Source organism: Odocoileus virginianus, chromosome 13 (assembly GCF_023699985.2).
Source record: "Odocoileus virginianus isolate 20LAN1187 ecotype Illinois chromosome 13, Ovbor_1.2, whole genome shotgun sequence".
In the NCBI taxonomy this organism is placed as follows: domain Eukaryota; kingdom Metazoa; phylum Chordata; class Mammalia; order Artiodactyla; family Cervidae; genus Odocoileus; species Odocoileus virginianus.
The window spans coordinates 3,651,162-3,670,709 of NC_069686.1; the positions used below are offsets into that span (position 1 = coordinate 3,651,162).

Below are 19,548 nucleotides of genomic sequence, written 5' to 3' on the forward strand. Positions count from 1 at the left end.
ACTGATCTGAACAGAACTTCTGGACCACAGTTAAAAGAGGGAAGTACAAGCATAGCACAGCAGTCTCCCTGGTGAAGGATGTGGAGATTGGAGACTGGTAAACTGAAGTGGTTATGTTCTTAGGGACAGTATGTGAAACAGAATGGACATAGAAAGTGAAAAACCTAAAAATTTTGGATAAGGGTCCCATGGAGTTTGTTGGTGAATAATAAAGCTGCATGTACTTGATGAAATTCCATGAACTGAGAAAGTAATTAAAGGGATTTGTAAGTGGAATACCCCCCAGAGCTCCCACAATTAAGAGAAATTTTGCATTTAATTTAGTACTAGAGTGAAATTAGACCTAGAGTAAAAGCTACTTTACACTTGCCATAGCAAAGCTTCAGCCAAGCCTTAAAAATTCATAATTAACTACTTGCCAAAAAGCACTTCTTTAATTTCTGTGTTCTGTCACTCATTTGTGTCCTACCTTTTGCAACCCCATAGACAGCAGCACACTAGTTTTCCCTGTCTTTCACTGGCTCCCGGAACTTGCTCAAACTCATGTCCATCTGGTCAATGATGCCATCCAACCATCTCATCCTCTGTAGTCCCCTTCTCCTCCTGCCTTCAATTTTTCCCAGCACCAGCTTGTTTTCCAGCGAGTCAGCTCTTCACATTGGGTGGCCAAAGTATTGGAGTTTCAGCTTCAGCATCAGTCCTTCCAATGAATACTCAGGGCTGACTTCCTTTAGGATGGACTGGTTGGATCTCCTTGCAGTCCAAGGGACTCTCAAGAGTCCTCTGCAGCATCACAAATCAAAAGTATAAATTCTTCAGCACTCAGCCTTCTTTATGGTCAAATTCTCACATCCGTACATGACTAATGGAAAAACCATATGGCTTTTTGACAATATGGACCTTTGTTGGCAAAATGATATCTCTGCTTTTTAATATTCTATCTAGGTTTCTCATAACTTTTCTTCTGAGCAGCAAGTGTGTTTTCATTTCATGGCAATAGTCATCTTCTGCAGTGATTTTAGAGCCCAAGAAAACAAAATCTCCTACTGTTTCCATTGTTCCCCCATCTATTTGCCATGATCTTAGTTTTCTGAATGTTGAATTTTAAGCCAGGTTTTTTCACTCTCCTCTTTCACCTTCATCAAGAGGCTCTTTTACTTCTCCTTCACTTTCTACCATGAGAGTGGCGTCATCTGCATATCTGAGGTTATTGATATTTCTCCTGGGAATCCTGATCCCAGTTTGTGCTTCATCCAGCCCAGCATTCCACATGATGCACTCTGCATGTAAGTTAAATAAGCTGGGTGACAATATACAGCCTTGACATACTCTTTTCCCAATTTGCAACCAGCCCATTATTCATGTCTGATTCTAACTATTGCTTCTTAATCTGCATACAGGTTTCTCAGGGGGCAGGTAAGGTGGTCTGGTATTCTCACTTCTTTAAGAATTTTCCACAGTTAGTTGTGATCCACACAAAGGGTTTAGCACAGTCAGTGAAGCATAAATAGATGTTTTCCTGGAATTTCCTTGCTTTTTTCTACGATCCAGCTAATGTTGGCAATTTGACGTCTGGTTCCTTTGCCTTTTCTAAATTCAGCTTGTACATCTGGAAGTTCTTGGTTCAAGTAGTATTGAAGCCGGGCTTGAAGGTTTTTGAGCATGACCTTGCTAGCATGTGATGTGAGTGCCATTAGGCAGTAGTTTGAATATTGTTTGGCATTGCTCTTCTTTGGTATTGAAGTAAAAACTGACTTTATCCAGTCCTGTGGCCACTGCTGAGTTTTCCAAATTTGTTGAGATATTGAGTGCTCACTTTAACAGCATCATCTTTTGGTATTTGAAATAGCTCAGCTCAAATTCCATCACCTCTACTAACATTGTTTGCAGTAATGCTTCCTAAGGCCCACTTGACTTCACACTCCAGGATGTCTGGCTCTAGATGAATGACCACACCACTGTGGCTATCCAGGTCATTAGGACCTTTTATTTTTGTACAGTTCTTCTGTGTATTCTTGCCACCTCTTCTTAATTTCTTCTGCTCTGGTATGTCCATACCATTTCTGTCCTTTATTGTGCCCATCTTTGCATGAAATATTCCCTTGGTGTCTCTAATTTTCCTGAAGAGATCACTTGTCTTTCCCATTCTGTTGTTTCCCTCTATTTCTTCACATTGTTCACTTAAGAAGTCTTTCTTATCTCTCCTTGCTCTACTCTGGAACTTTGCATTTAGATGGGTATATTTTTCCTTTTCTCCTTTGCCTTTCTCTTCTCTCCTTTTCTCAGCTATTTTTAAGGCCTCCTTAGAAAACCACTTTGCCTTCTTGCATTTTTGTTTTCTTGGGGATGGTTTTGATCACCACCTCCTGTACAATGTTATGAACCTCCATCTATAGTTCTTCAGGCACTCTATCAGATCTAATCTCTTGAATCTATTCATCACTTCCACTGTATAATCATAACAGATTTGATTTAGGTCACACCTGAATGGCCTAGTGGTTTTCCTAGTTCCTTCAATTTGAACCTGAATTTTGCAATAAGGAGCTGATGATCTGAGCCACGGTCAGCTCCAGGTCTTGTGTTCAGTGATTGTATAGAGCTTCTCCATCTTTGGCTGCAAAGACTATAACCAATCTACTTTCAGTATTGACCTTTCAGTGTGTCTATGTGCAGAGTAGCCTCTTGTGTTGTTGGGGGAGGGTGTTTGCTGTAACTGACAGTAAAACATTCTTTGTTGGAAGACAATAGAATCCAGCAGACAACAGCATAATATTCAAAAATATCTACATTCCCCCCTTCCCAGAATACTAAGCATTCAAAGATGAAGCAAATTTGATCCATAATTAGGAAAAAAGTATTCAATTCTAACAGACAAAGATGACATTACTCAACAAGAAACTTAAAATAGCTCTTAAAAATATGGTAAAGGATTTAAAGAAAACAGGAACATAATAAGGAGAAAAGTAGAATATATAAAGGTGAAGTAAATGCACTTTTTTGGTTTTAGAATGAAAACAGACCATTTCCAGTCCTGTGGCCACTGCTGAGTTTTTCAAATCTGCTGACATATTGAGTGTATCACTTTAACAGCATTATTTTCTAGGATTTGAAATAGCTCAGCTCGAATTCCATTACCTCTACTAACATTATTTGTATTAATGCTTCCTAAGGCCCGCTTGATGTCACAGTCCAGAATGTCTGAAAAATACAATATAGAAATAAGAAATCCAAGTCATAGTTCTCAGTTCAGTTGTCTCTCAGTCATGTCCAATTCTTTGCGACCCCATGGACCACAGCACGCCAGGCCTCCTTGTCCATCACCACCTTCATGCCCATTGAATCGGTGAAGCCATCCAACCATCTCATCCTCTGTTGTCCCCTTCTCCTCATGCATTGCATCTTTCCCAACATCAGGTATTTTCCAATGAGTCAGTTCTTCGCATCAGATGGCCAAAGTATTGGAGTTTCAGCTTCGACATCAGTCCTTCCAATGAACAATCAGGACTGATTTCCTTTAGGATGGACTGGTTGGATCTCTTTGCAGTCCAAAGGACTCTCAAGAGTCTTCTCCAACACCACAGTTCAAAATCATCAGTTCTTCGGCACTTAGCTTTCTTTATAATCCGACTCTCACATCCATACCTGACTCATGACTACTGGAAAAACCATAGCTTTTACTGTATGGACATTTGTTGGCAAAATAATGTCTCTGCTTTTTAATATGTTGTCTAGGTTTCAATGATCTCCTAAATAAAAGAAAATTTCAGCTTCAAAGACTTGAAATATAAGATGTAAATCATATTTCTTCTTTAACATCTATCAATTGTTTCTCTGAAAATTGTCAGGTTCTATGGTTGAATTTCTACACTTGAGATTCTACAGTTGAATTTATTATAAAATAAGAATTTCTTACCAGATATACTTAAAGCACATTAGATATTACAGAAGAAAAGATCAGTAAACTTAGTGACAGAATAATGGCAACTGTTTAAGATGAAGCACACTGAGTATAATAACAGCAAACAAAAAATAATATTGCCCAATTACCCATGAAACAAAATCAAGGAGTCTGTCAAAATGTATAATGGGAGTTCTGGCAGCTGGGACAGAAGATATGCAAACAAGAAATTGGCAAAGAATTATCCACATTTTCATGATATCCACATTTCATTTGATGAAAATTTTAACTTTTAGAACCAAGAGCCTTGACAAAATCCATAAAGAATGAATACAAAGAAAAAGAAAGCCATGTCAATGAATCACATTGCTGAAAATTGTGGCTAATAAGTAAATCATAAAAAAAATAAAAATTATACATTCAGGAACAAAGACCAAAAGAATCCCAATTTCTCATGAAGAAAAAATTCATAAGAGAATAAAATGGAACATCTTCTTTAAAGAGCTAAAGGAAACATAAAGTGCCAATTGGTAATTTAGATCTATTAAAAATACCTTTATGGTGGAGATATTTTTTTCAGATTATCAATATTTGAGAAAATTCATTGCTAGAAGACTTGCACTGTGAGTAACTTTAAAGGCTTTAAAACAAAAATAGGAGTGTGAACATATGAGACTACTATTGTATGGTTCTGATACTATAGGTAAAAGTGGTATAAATTATTTGAAGTCAAATTGCCATGAATTAAAGATGCATATTAAAAGTCCCATAATAGACACTAAAAATAAAGAGATATAGCAAATTGACCAATAGTGAAGGTAAAATTGTTATTAAAATATTCAACCAATTCTAAAAATACCCAGTAAAACAGAAACTGAAAACAGATATAAAGCAGAAAACAAAGATGTAGGGATTTTTATGCAAGCATAATGATAACTACATTGAATTTTAATGGAATTATCACTCCAAGAAAAGGCTATTGTCTATTATAATAGATGATATAGAAAACTAATCATGAACTAACTACATGTTGTCTACAGGAAAGACAATTTAAAAATATGGACACAGAGGTTAAAAGTTAAAAGATGAAAAAGATATGCCTTGCAAGCACAGATCATAAGAATGATTAGTAGAAGTAAACTATAGGACTAGGAATATTGGCAGGAGAAAGGGCAGATATTTTATAGGAATGACGGCCAATTAATCAAAAAGTCATCACACTCACTGTCTATGTGTATGCCTCAACTGTAGAACCTGAAAACTTTCAGAGAAACAATTGATAGAAGTTAAAGGAGAAATATGATTTATATCTTATATTCATATAAGATATATGATTTATATCTTTGAAGCTGAAATTTTGTTTTATTTGGAAGACCACTGAAAATTATGACTTGTAAACTGCCATGCCTGAGAATAAATTCAAGCCAAATGTTTCAGAGAATAGGAATTATAAATGTGTTCAGTTTGATACGTATCCTCAGCTGTCCTTTTGCAGGTAAAGGTGGTTTATCAGTTGTTTCCAAATATGTATAGTTTTGTGTGGTGTATTTACCAGTATAATAATAGAGGCATAGTAACAAAGTTAATAAGGTAGAAAAAGTGAAAATATAGTTTGTAAATGGTTTCTAGACACATGGCTTTCAAAATGTCTTTTGGTTTAGCTGCTTTTTTCCCATAGCTTGAACAGAACAGGGCTCCCCCGGTGACTCAGTGGTAAGAATCCACCTGCCAATACAGGAGACCTGGGTTCGATCCCTGGGGCAGGAAGATCCCCTAGAGAAGGAAATGGCTACCCACTCCAGGACTCTTGCCTGGGAAATCCCATGGACAGAGGAGCCTGGTGGGCTGCAGTACAAAATAGTCAGACAAGACTTAGCAACCAAACAACAACAACTAAAACAACATTGAATTTGATTATTAGTTTTTTAAAAATAAGTGTATGAAGTGTGGAAATTAAAAGAATTAGATGAAAGAGATCAAATTCCCATTTAACTCTTTAGCCAGTCCAGCTCTGCAGCAGGGTTGACTATTTTCAATTAAACCATAGACAATAAATTCCTAAAACATCTTTAAAGGCTCTAGTAAGTATGCTGTTCATATCATACCAGAGGGGCTTCCCTGATAGCTCAGCTGGTAAAGAATCTGCCTGCAATGCGGGAGACCTGGATTCAATCCCTCGGTTGGGAAGATCCACTGGAGGAGGGCGTGGCAACCCTCTCCAATATTCTTGCCTGGAGAATCCCCAGGGACAGAGGAGCCTGGTGGGCTAGAATCCATGGGGTCACAAAGAGTCAGAAACGACTTAACGACTAAGCACAACTATGCTGTTTATATTAACTACTATTTTATCGGCTAGGCTAACCGTGACTTGTGGTTTGTCATGGGGATTTACATGGGGATTTTCTCCACAGGGAATTAAAGAGTATGTAAATACATTTTACATTCTTTCAATTTTTAACTTTATTATTATCTGTTTTATTTGTTTGGAATAGTGAAGACCTACCTGGTAACAAGAATATTCTGCCCATAGAGTCTTTTCCTGTCTAGTTAGAAAATTTCTAGGCTGACTTCAACAAATAAGAAACATTAAAAGTTAGTGCTCAGATTTTACCTTTCCCATTCCCAACAGAAAAGAAAAAGATGAAGACAGAATAGGGCAAAAAATTATTTTATTACAGTTGTTAAAATGTATATGATAATTATAGCAGGCTTCCCTGATAGCTCAGTTGGTAAAAATCTGCCTGCAATGCAAGAGACCTCGGTTTGATTCCTGGGTCTGGAAGATCCACTGGAGAAGTGATAGTCTACCCACTGCAATGTTCATGGACTTCTCTTGTGGCTTGGCTGGTAAAGAATCAGATAATTGTGAATTAACTTTAATATTCCTAATGAAAAGTTAAAATGTAAATTCATATACCTTGGAATTCAAGGAATTACTAAAGTAATTAGTAAAATATACTGCCATTACTTCTTGCACCATCATTAACAAATGTTATGTTCTGTATAAATCTAGGAAAATATCTTTGATAATTAACTGTAAACCTTATCTATGTTTCAGACTAAGTGGCATAAAAATAAATTTTGTGTCCATGGCTATTCTCAGAATTCTTGAGGATAATTTAAATATACCTATAATATGAATGTGCTAAAACACATTATTTGAATTAGTTACACATATACCAGATGAATTACTCTAACTTAGGATGAAACCAGCAAGGAACAAGTTCTCTTTTAATATTGCATGTGAACATTGAGATAAGCATCTCTATGACTCTTGTCAGAGGCACTCTATATTCTTTCCCTCCTTTCATAAATTAAAAATATGACATAATAGTTGCACATTATATTTTAATGCAAGCTTACTATGACAGTCCACTATCTAAAAACATTAACTAGAGGTTGGTTATTTATAATAAAAAAATCAGATTTTCTTAACATTTACAATACAATTAGAATTTCATACACACACACACACACACACACACACACACACACCTTTTTAAAAAGAGTACTGAATAAAACATAGTAAAGCTCAGAAAAGAGATGAGCCACATCACCTTATCATTCATAGACATTTTACTCTCCAGAGAATAACCTGACTGATCACTGGCTGAAAGGGGTATTTAACCAACTCATACTCATATTCTCTGTCTCTGACCTCTTTTTACCCCTGACCTTTTATGTCTCTCTGGCCATCCAAATAGTGATAAACTGCCCTATCCAAAGCTTTTCTGTATAAAACAAATGATTATATTAAAAAAAAACCACTTAGTTTCCTAATGTTTTTATGAACAAATTAAAACTGTATATATCAATTTGAATTTCATTAGCTGTCATTTAAATTAGAATTTAGATTCCATACTTGAAATACAGTGGGTTAAAGACAAATAGCATTCTAATGCTTAAGTGGAGTAATTTCAATTATTCCATGCTGTCGCTGCTGCTGCTGCTGCTAACTAAGTGGCATCAGTCGTGTCCGACTCTGTGCGACCCCATAGACGGCAGCCCACCAGGCTCCTCTGTCCCTGGGATTCTCCAGGCAAGAACATTGGAGTGGGTTGCCATTTCCTTCTCCAATGCATGAAAGTGAGAAGTGAAAGTGAAGTCGCTCAGTCGTGTCCGACTATTCGCGGCCCCATGGACTGCAGCCTACCAGGCTCCTCCGTCCACGGGATTTTCCAGGCAAGAGTACTGGAGTGGGGTGCCATTGCCTTCTCCAGTTATTCTATGAAGTTAACCCAAAAATGATATCGCAGGTATCAGTTGCTTCATTCCTCCTCTGTATTTGGAAATAATAATGAAACTTGCAATTGGATTAAGATAATGAGCAGGAGAAAGAATCAGGAAAGGAGGTCATTCTGGTTCCTTTCACTCTACTCCCGTTCCTCTGTAGAAATGACCTGTTCTTACAGGCCAAGTAGGCTGTTTGAATTACTTTCATATGTTACATTATTTTAATAAAGATCTATTTTAACCATAGGTATTTTGAATAGCAAACTTAGTTCACCATGAATTATTATTTTTGTAAATGGGATAGAATGTTTTAAAATAGTTTTTGAGACATTGTTATATTAAAACATAGGTGACTTCATGGTTATACTGTAATCATTTAACTAGTTTAATATCTAGAGAAAATAAAAAAAATTTTATCTTGACATTCAGTATAAGAATAATTTTAATAATAACAAAGACATCATCCTAGTTGCTAAATGGAAAGTCATAACATTATATGATAAATTGTTATCATATAACAATATGATATATTATATCATATATCATATATCATATATAATATAACATATGATATATTATATGTTATATCATATAACATATAAACACTTATATTGTTTTTCTTGCAGATTATCTAAAGGACATGACAGAGACAAAAGCAACGCTGCCAAAAGGTGACGGTTCACTTGTGTGCTAGTTGGTAGCATTTACATACGGTACTTGGAAATTCAATTCTCAGTTTTCTCTGATAAGAGATTCATCATAAGTCCATGTGATTTTTGAAATGGAGTTTTGTTTCAGTGGGTATAATAAAAAAGTAGAAACAACATGCCTGATACTTCATAAGGGAAGACTTAAGCACTATGTTTACTCCTTCTCATGGGGTGTGTGTCTGGTATGAGATCAGTAACAATCCAGAGCCATGCACATGCTATTCTAACATCTCCCAAAGAGTGATGTAGATGTTGCTGTTCTTTCTTTAGTTCTCAGATATCTAATCCTTTGATAACCTCAGCATTGCGTGGCTCTAGCAAGTTTCATTCAGTATTCTGCTGAGTGGATATGCCTTTGAGTTGTCAAAGTCTACATGCAAAAATATGTGGAGATGTTTAACAATAAATAATTGCTTCTGTCAACATTATTTAGTGTTTACATATTTTTAATTGGGGGATTTAAATTATTTTACTTACAGTTTTTAACTAAAAATAATTACATTTTGGTGAATATGTTGTAACAGGAAAGACATGCTTCTTTTTAATGAAGGTCTAAAAAATGACTGTGCTCAATTACCATTCACAGCATTTACATAGGAATGAGAAAATATTGAACAAGAAGATGAAATTAGTTAACTCATAACATGAAAATTAAAGAAAGTAAGCCACCAGGGAAGTTCTAAGACATGAAAGAGCTATACAATTCAAAGTGAATTTTAGTTTTACTGACTTTGACTTAATTATGTGAGAAAGAGCTGAAAAATTCTACAACTCATTGATAAGATAGTTTATGGTCCAGAATTACAATCAAAATTTATAAAATAAATTCAGCAAGAAAGTTTGTACAACCAACATAAGTAAATGTATTTATTTACAAGTTGTAAAATAACTTTCTATATATATTGAATTAATTTTTGCAAAAATGTTCACTACCTCAATTAAATGAAATTCTTCCTCTCTGTAATATCATATTTATAAATAGACTTTTTGTTGATCAAGTAAGAGATGATATCTTTAATATTTAAATGTTAGGATTTTTTTTCAAAAATATAGAATTAGGAAAAAATTATATGCAGGGAAAATTTATTAGAAAATGATGCTGCTTAATTTATATTTAATGATCAGAATTCATTCTATTTTGATACTACATATGAAAGAGAATAAAGCTATCAGTTCTATTCACCTCTAAAAATGGTCAGATGCTAAAAGTAATCAATAATGAAGACCTTTAAACATACTGATTTGAAGTTAACTTTGTCATGTGCCTCCTAGCATCACCATCAGAACAATTACAGAGGCACTGGAGATTCTCTACAACGTGCCTTGGGAGAAAGTTTTGCTTCAGACAGTTATCAGGTTTGCAGCTTGAAACAAAAGTTAGTAGTGAGAATCATGGAATCTTGTGGCTTATGGAAGTTGGTATATAGCTTAAAGCTTGCATTCTAGGTTTTAACTGAGCATCAATTTAGAGCAAGAATTGTATATACAGATTCAATACAAATATTAAAACTTTATTTATCTGAGGAATGTTGGAATGAATTTCTTAATTTTTATTCATAAATATTTTAAGCTGTAGGCCTAAGCAGAATAATTTTACAAGTATGCAATATCAACTCCTAAAATAAATTTCTGTCCTACAATGGGGTCTCATATAAATGATAGCAACTTTCAGTTGTATAATTCCTTAATTACATTTCAGCATAATTTATTACCATTTTCTCATCTTTATAGTCAATAATTTTTTACCTACTCCCTTTTGTTAAGCATAGAATTCTTGTATTGTTTGTTAATATGATTTAAAGTTTTATAAGAAGTACATACTAAGACCTAAACAAATCAACTTAGTGATCAAATGTATTTTTTTTCTCTTATAGTATATTATAAAAATTTAAAGAAGTAGGATTTTTCCTTGTTTCATATATCATACTTAACCACAAATTTTTACCATGGAAAATAATAGTAACATTCACCTTAAGAAACAAGAGGCAGTAAACAGTGAACAAAATAATTTTCAAATCAGTACTTTGAGAAGTCACAGAAATAGATACTTTACTCTGTATTAAAATAGTATGTTTTACTTAATAAAATAATTTTTTCATGCAGATTGATTTTTCTACTGTTGTGGAAATCATTAACATTATTAAATACATGTTTAATATTGTTTCCTTGAGATGGACACAACATGTTTTAAGCTGTGAAAGGAATGTGCAGTTCATTTTTCCTCTATGGTAATATATAGTTTTAGAATGGACAGGAAATGGGGAAGCTTGAGCTTTTCCCTAAAAATTCAAGCACAATATATCTTGCAATCATAATAATTTTGAAAATAATTTGAAGCTCTTCTTTCTGCGTATGCATGTAAACAAGGCTTGTAATGTAAACCACAGTGGCACAACTTTTATGACAGCTGTGTTTAGCCTGGATTGGAGCACTATCAAAGAGTGGGTATTGGGCTTTTTCAAAAGCCTCTCCAATCCCTGAACATGTATTTCCTTTCTGCACTATTGGAGTCATTCCAATGCCTGGAAGAAAAACAAGAGATATAGTGGTGGAGGATGTCATACCTAATACAGATATTAATTTCAGCATAAGAATTTAGGAGCTTCTAAGTATAGCCATGAAAGCCTCCACCCACCATCAAAACTTTTTTGTTTATAAAAATTGAAACCATTCATAATGAAGAAGCACAGTATACTTTAAAATTAGATTACACACCTGAAAATTATGAAATTTGTGGCTCTTTCCAAATGTAGATGCAAAAAGGTTAACAAAAATAAATAAACCAAAATTTTGCCATAATACTTTACACTTCCAAACCAAGGGTAATCAAACCCCAATATTTTTTATTTTCTCAATTTATGAAAGAGTTGATCGTTAATGTGTTAATTAACTATGAGAAATTTAGAACTTGAAATTCCAATAGACTCAATGTATGACAGTTGTACATACATGGTTCTAAATGTCAAAGTGGATAAAATATTGTTATGGATAATGTTGTATTTTACTTTTTATCTTTATCTTTTCATATGTACTCCTTAAATAACTTCAACTTAACCAGTTGTTTATATTTTTAATTAGCATAATTAAATTACTCAAAAAAGAATACTACTTTCTGATGTTTTAATAATTTTTAGAAAAGCCAGATTTCTGCTTTTTGGAAGAAGATGCTGGAATCTGTCGAGGTTATATTACTAGGTATTTTTATAACAATCAATCAAAGCAGTGTGAACGTTTCAAGTATGGTGGGTGCCTCGGGAATCTCAACAACTTTGAATCACTGGAAGAATGCAAGAACACCTGTGAAGACACATGTATGTTTATTTCTCATCTCCTTTTACTTCATTTTGCAGACATTCTTTTAAAAATAAGACATCTTAAAGGATGTTCAGGTTTACCCATTTTGTTGCAGCCATGCAAGTGAAGATCCATTGTATTCACTCTAAATCTGATATAAATTAGTCACTATCTTAATTTTTTTTAAGAAATAGAGAATTAACAAATTTGTGTGTGCTAAATTCTTTGTCGTGTCCAATTCTTTGTGACCCTATGAACTGTAAATCCCAGGCTCCTCTGTCAATGGGATTCTCCAGGAAAGAATACTGGAGTGGGTTGCCATGCCCTCCTCCAAAGGTTCTTCCCAACCAGGGGTCAAATCCGCATCTCTTATGTCTACTGCATTGACAGGTGGGTTCTTTACCAGTGGTGCCGCCTGGGAAGCCCTAAGAAATTTATAGTGGAAATTATTTTCATCAAAAAAATTTTTTTAGATTAGATTAGTTAATTTTCCTTTCTGAGAATACTATAGTAAAATTTAGGCACAAGAGTAGGACTGCTAAGATCCTTTAGGTTTATAACAATTTGAGGGGAAATGGTTCTTTGGAAACTACTACTGAAGGTCAGTTTTATCTATCTATAAAATTAATTAAAGGAGCGACTTAAACATTAACTGTTACCCCCATTTTGTTTTGACAAAGAATAACAAAGATACTCATAGAAATATTATAAGATATATCTTTAGATAGGTTTAAAGATTCTCTGTTCACCACTTCCCAGGTGGCTCAGTGGTTAAGAATCCAATTGCCAATGCAGGAGATGCAGGAGACTCAGGTTTGATCCCTGGGTCAGGAAGATCCCCTTAAAGAGGAAATGGCAACCCACTCCAGTATCTTTTCCTGGAAAAATCCCATGGGCAGAGGAGCCTGGCAGACTACAGTTCATAGGGTCTCAAAAGTCAGATGTGACTGAGCGAATGAGCATGCAGCGCAATTTAACAAAACAATGTAAATAAAATTTCTAGACATTTACTTTTCTAAACACAATTTCCGTGCTTTATGTGTACAGTTATGAGCTTGTGATAACGTCTTCTATTTTAATTGGCTATATATGTTTTCCAGTGAATGATTTCCAGGTAGATGATCATAGAACCCAGGTTGATGCTATGAATAATGCCTCCTTGACTCCCCAGCCTAGCAAGGAACCCAGCATCTTTGGTAAGACTCTGTTTTAATTACTGCCAGAAAAATATTACCATGGTAACAATAGAAGAATGTGTATGAGAACTATGTTTTTTAGAAAATTTTACCTCTTGTTCTTTAATAATAGATATGATGAAATACTGAGTATTTCAGTATTTATTTCAGTACTTATACTGAATATTTCAGGATTTATATCAGTACTATTATTTCAGAAATAATAGTAGATGAAATACTGAGATTCAAAACTGCTTAAGATCTTTAGTCCCAGAAAAATGATAATTTTCCTAATCTATTTTAAAGTATTCTTTGAAGTAGGTTTTTGATTACATATCACATGAAAACTTTAATGTGATACTTAACTTTATGCTAAATTTATCTTATAACATAATAGCAAGGGGTTATCAGCTTCAGTGCTTAATTGTAAATGTTTGTGATAGCAGCCTAGAATGATCTTAAATTGAGCCTAGCATTGGCTTAGGTCTCTGGTGTCAGTCACAGGAGAGATTAGGAATTTGGTGACTAACCATCCCTAAGGTTAAGTCACTCTGAGGGAATTTTCTTTTGGAGGTATGCAGAACTCTTTTTCTGGACTCTATCCTGTCAACATATTTGTAGAATTTAAAGAAACATACAGGAAATATGCCCACAAAAATGAAAAACTGTGAAAATTCAGGAAAACATAATCAGACACAGCAAATATCTAGACAGAAACCACCTGAAAATTTGGAAGTTAATGCGGTGAATGTAAGGTCCTTACTAAATTTAAAACATCACATGTGCTGTTTCAGAAATGGAAGATTTTGCTTAGAAGCAGTCCATATAAAATTGTTAAATGTAAAGTTTGCATTGTTCAAAGTATTCTGTGACATTAAAATTGCAACCTTAAGGTGAAGAGACATACTGTATTCCACCCCAGTCACGTGTCAGAAACAAGTGGGGTTCAGAATGTCTTTGAGCATCTTTGTTTACAAAAAAACAAATAAGCAAGCAAAACTTCTGCCCAGATGGATTTAAGAGACTGTAATACTGACTGATTTATCTAGAATGAGAAATATAGACCTACATTGACCTGATTATGTCTGTGGACTTGTTTCAGCCCTAAATGCAATACATTAGAACTCACCAGACTGTGACTTAGAAGGACTGGAAACTAAGATGTGAGACCTAAGAGAAAATATTATATATTCAAGCTCTTGGGCCTTGAAACACTGTCGTGTGAAAGGAGAATTAAATTCTGTACATGCGCACTCAATCCTCTCTATTTCAGTCTTCCCTATTCACATACCCCGACACGGTTCCTTATCTCCCTCAACCCAGCCTAAGAATCAGGTTTATTGAATGAAATCTAATGCACAGATTTCTTTCTGTAAAAGTGTTTCTTTTTAATGTGAGGTCTTCAAAAATGGATGAGTGCCTTAAGGACTTAAGTCCCCAAGTTGTAGGCACTGATAGAGTGTTCAGTAGCACTTGAGATGTCATAAACAGCAGTCAAAATTTCAGAGGGAGTTAGACACTATGGAATATTATTCAAAACTCTTTCAGGTCCTTAGATTTTATAATTAGAGCAGGGGGTTCAAGACCAAATGAAAAGAGTCTACTTTTTAAATACTACTTTGTAATAATGATAATCATAAGTATGTTTGTACTTCTCATTTTTTATCTGTCAAATTAAGTAATTTCACTGCATTGTTTCTTTGTGTCCTTCCAGCCCTGTGTCTTTCAGTGACATTTTATTTTATCCAATAAATATCCCATGTTCAAAAGCGTGCTAACTCTTATTGCTGTGGAAGATGTGAACGTTAACAACAAATATATTATTGAATGTAAAGATACATGTGATAAATATATCTACATATGAAATTAATTTTTAATGTGTTTCAATTATTTTTGTTTGGGTTACTTTACTAATTCAAATAGAGATCATTAGTTATTTACCATTAAAATGAATAGAGTAGGTTAGGAGATGGTTTTGCCTTGGAGTATAATACTTGATTTTTAGCAGGCATACTAGAAAAACAGAAAGGGTAAGATACAGAAAAATGTGAGAAAATAAATGTTTTAAATACTGTCTGCTAAATGTCCTCCCTAAGTTTTTATGTAGATGCACATTAAAAAGTATATTAAACAAATTAATTATTTTAAAAGCATATCATTAACTAAGGAAGCAGTAATATTAACACCATAAATTTAAAGGGAAATGATGTTAAGAGATTTTTTTAATTTCAAATAATAGACATTTGAGGGATAGTTCTTTTATAGTAACTGCATTTAAAATTAGGGCAAATGGTCTCCCTTTTTGTCTAGAGAACTATTTAATTTTTCGGGGTTTGTATTTGCTTCAAAATCTAAATTCCTCTAGCCATTTTGACCCCTTACCCTCTTTTCCTGGGAGCATTCTCTTATTCTTTTGTGTTGCAGCATTCCTAATAAAACATGAAACAGTGTTGCAATAACTTCTGTCTGGTGGCTTAAACATGTAAAGGATGACAATGAAGCTCTGCTTCTAATCTTCCTAAGACCTACATGATCCCATGTCTGCTCCATCCAAGATGCGGCAGGTGGAGATGCAGCTGTTCCTTTCCATCATCTAAGACTTAGATGATCCCTCCTCCATCCCATCCAGCAGCAGAGTATAGGAAGGCAATTGTGCCCCCAACCTTCCAAAACATAGATTATCCCTCCCTCGTCCCTTCAAAAGGCTTTGTGGAGGTCTATAAAAACACTCTTGATATTACAAATCAAAAGGTATTACATCCATCACTGCTTGCAATTATATTAATACATGTTATAATAATTTAAGAAACTACAGTTCTATGTTTACAGTAAAACCTCATTCAAGGTTTTAGCAAATGTAAAAGGTTCTCTGTAGATGTTAGATTCTTTCATTTATTTTTGTTTGTTTTTGTAAGTAGCCAAGTGATTAAAGCTATTTTTTATTTGTCATTTTTAAAAACTATGTTTAGGGGAAAAAACAGAAAGAAATTATTATATATACAAAATGTTGAACATTTTTTCATTAAGATGGTGAACATTTGTAATTTTTTATCTTTTCTCTTTTTTTTTTATTTTCTACAGTGTGGTTTTTTTTTTTCCATTTATTTTTATTGGTTGGAGGCTAATTACTTTACAATATTGTAGTGGTTTTTGCCATGAATCAGCCATGGATTTACATATATTCCCCATCCTGACCCCCCCTCCCACCGCCTCCCCACCCCATCCCTCTGGGTCTTCCCAGTGCACCAGCCCTGAGCACTTGTCTCATGCATCCAACCTGGCCTGGTGATCTGTTTCACCCTTGATAATATACATGTTTTGATGCTGATTCTTTCAAAAAGATGTAAATCCTTTAAGATTTTGATTCAGCATAGAGTGATAGAACATGCCCCATAATACAAATAGAATAGCATTCATTTAAAATTTTTGTCATTGAAAACAATCCTTAGGTATTTGAATATTCCAAAAATACAGTGAGGCTGCATTATTATTAAGTGAAATATTTGCAAATATAATTTAAATGTTTCTCTTTCTGATGATGATAGAAAAATATTTTAGAAATATTGTTGAATGTTACTAGAAAATGATTTGGTAATTTTAAAAATTCCTCTTCTCAACCACAATGTTGCAAATTAGCATAAGAATATGTTTTTTCCATTGAACCTTCTTGACTCAAGATATTTGAATGCTTATTAAGCACAAGTCTTAGTCGCTCAGTTGTGTCTGACGCTTTGCAACCCCATGGACTGTAGCCTGCCAGGCTCCTCTCCAGGCAAGACTGGAGTGGGCTGTCATTTCCTTCTCCATATTAAGCACAGCTGAGGTTTAATTGTCTCCTTTCATTTCTGTATTTCAATATTAATAGGCTCCTGCATTGCAAGCAGATTCTTTACTGTCTGAGGCACCAGGAAAGCCCAGTAGGCTACATGGGTGACCACAAAGATTGAAACACACTCTTCCTTAAAGAGGTTTTTATAAATGTTTTGTAAGCATGCCCCTGTGCACAAGTGAGAGAAAATTATTTGAGTTTGATTTATTGTTCTGAATTATGAGGATCTCCTTGTAGTTACAAGAAATGTATCCTCCATACATGCAGGAGAGAAATAACTCTAACGCAATATCTCTAAATGTATGCAGTTCTGTGTTTGACCTTCAGGATGAAAGACTGTCACAACTGCTTCTTGACTTTCTTGGTGTGATTGGCACTATAATATAGTGGATAAAAGAAATGACTCTGAGCCTGAAGACTTGGGCTCAAGTCCAATCTCTTCCACTTACCACCTGTGCAACCTTAAAATAATTCTTAACCTCTCTGAACATTACTTTTTCCTACTACAAAATGAGGATGGTAGTAATATAATGCTTACCTCGTAAATAGGCTTTATTGTGAGGTGAAATCATTCAATATACATAGGTCGCTTAGGACAGTGCCTGATACCTCTTCAGTGCTAGACAAATACGATTCATCATTTTTAACCCATATGATTCAGAGCAATACAAGCCCTAGTTCCCAGGCCTTAGTTTCTCATCTCTAAAACAACTCTTTGTAAGTTCCCATTTGCAGGAAAAGGTGATATTTCAGCCACTTATAAAATCTCTAGTTATTCAGATAAAGTGCTTCATTACATATGCTATAATAAAATGATAATCAACCTTTAAAAGAGAATTCACAATAGAACTAAATTAATACATATATGGAAACTTTAACAGTTCAAATGTGTTTCCTGGAAACAAATTAAAGAATACTGGTATGAAGTATTGTGGGGCTTTGGGGCAAAAGAATTTTGAGTAATTTTTCTTTACATTTTATAATATTTCCAACTTTATAGATTTTCAGAGTTCTGCCGCCATTTTCCCATTTGAGCATTTGGTAATCACTTTTGATCACTTCTCTCCTAGTCAGTCATTAAATGTTATTACTTTCTCTGAAGAAATGTCCATTCTCATCATCTCCATTTTCCATCTTACCTATTTTGTTTAGACTATATCATTCCTTCATGTTTAGATTACCTAAACAATCATATGTCATCCAAACTGGGATGCTAATGAAAGTAGGATGCTAAAAGTAATTTATTTATTTACAATATATATTTATAGATAGAAAAATAGGATCATGATTTTGGCAGATAAATAACATGGTTTTAAAGTGTATTACAATTTTTGAAAAATCATATATATATATTGGAATATGACATAGCAAAAAAATAAGTATGAACCAGTGCTAGCTCTGGCAAACCAGACGTTACAGACCATTCAGTTCAGTTCATTTCAGTTCAGTCGTTCAATCGTGTCTGACTCTTTGCGACCCCATGGACTACAGCACACCGGGCCTCCCTGTCCATCACCATCTCCCGGAGCTTACTCAAACTCATGTCCATTGAGTCGGTGATGACATCCAACCATCTCATCCTCTGTCATCCCCTTCTCCTCCTGCCTTCAGTTTTTTCCTCTTCCATAAGGAAGACTTCTTCCTCTCTCTCTCCCTTTGGTTTGTATTTTGATTCATTTAATAATTAAATTATTTGATTTTTGTGTCAGCTCTGACATACTGACTAGATGGCAAGTTGTTTTTAATGGAAGAAACAATGGATTTTGTATTTCGTAGACTCCCCTCCTCCAGTGTTTATCCCACTGTTAGGCACCAGAGAAATGGCTTGTATATTTTTATTTATTAATTTTGCAATCCACAGTTACAACCGAATGAACAAATGATGGTTAGAAGAATGCTGATCACACTTACCAGGTGTTTTTGAGCATCATCTGCATTCATGTTCCATGTTCATTCTAAGATTACATACCATTTTATTCATGTTAATAATTGTGCTTTTTATATTTCTTTAATATTTATATGGTATATATAAAGATGCCTTCCATTCTATACTGTTAATAATGTTTGAATAACATTTGGATATTTATATAGAGAGAGTTAATACATTCCTTTCCATATATCTCTTTGGTAAATGTCTAAGTAGCAAAGAAAAACTAATGTTTTCAAGTGTTCATATTGGTTCTGAACCTTTTGAGTAAACCTGACTCATTCATGAAAAAGGTGAGTTATCCTGCTTCTCATAGCTGACATTCTTCTGTATATCAACTGTAAATAGCTGTCTTGGGACTACCCCAGTTATATGATATTTTGGGGAAAAAAAAAAAAAAAACCTCTGAATATATTTCAAAAGACTATTGCCAGCCCAGTCTGATACTTGTCTGACTGAGAAAAGGAACATCTCTATACCTG

At 34.4% G+C, this 19,548-nt stretch overlaps 1 protein-coding gene across 1 annotated transcript in view; it reads left to right on the forward strand.

Moving 5' to 3' along the window:
- The window catches only part of TFPI (tissue factor pathway inhibitor), an 84,650-nt gene that overhangs the window by 52,695 nt on the left and 12,407 nt on the right, over positions 1–19,548 (forward strand). Inside the window, exons 4-6 of the mRNA XM_070475892.1 lie at positions 8,758–8,802; positions 11,976–12,152; positions 13,236–13,331. Coding sequence (XP_070331993.1) covers positions 8,758–8,802; positions 11,976–12,152; positions 13,236–13,331 — 318 coding nt within the window. The remainder of the gene's footprint in view (positions 1–8,757; positions 8,803–11,975; positions 12,153–13,235; positions 13,332–19,548) is intronic.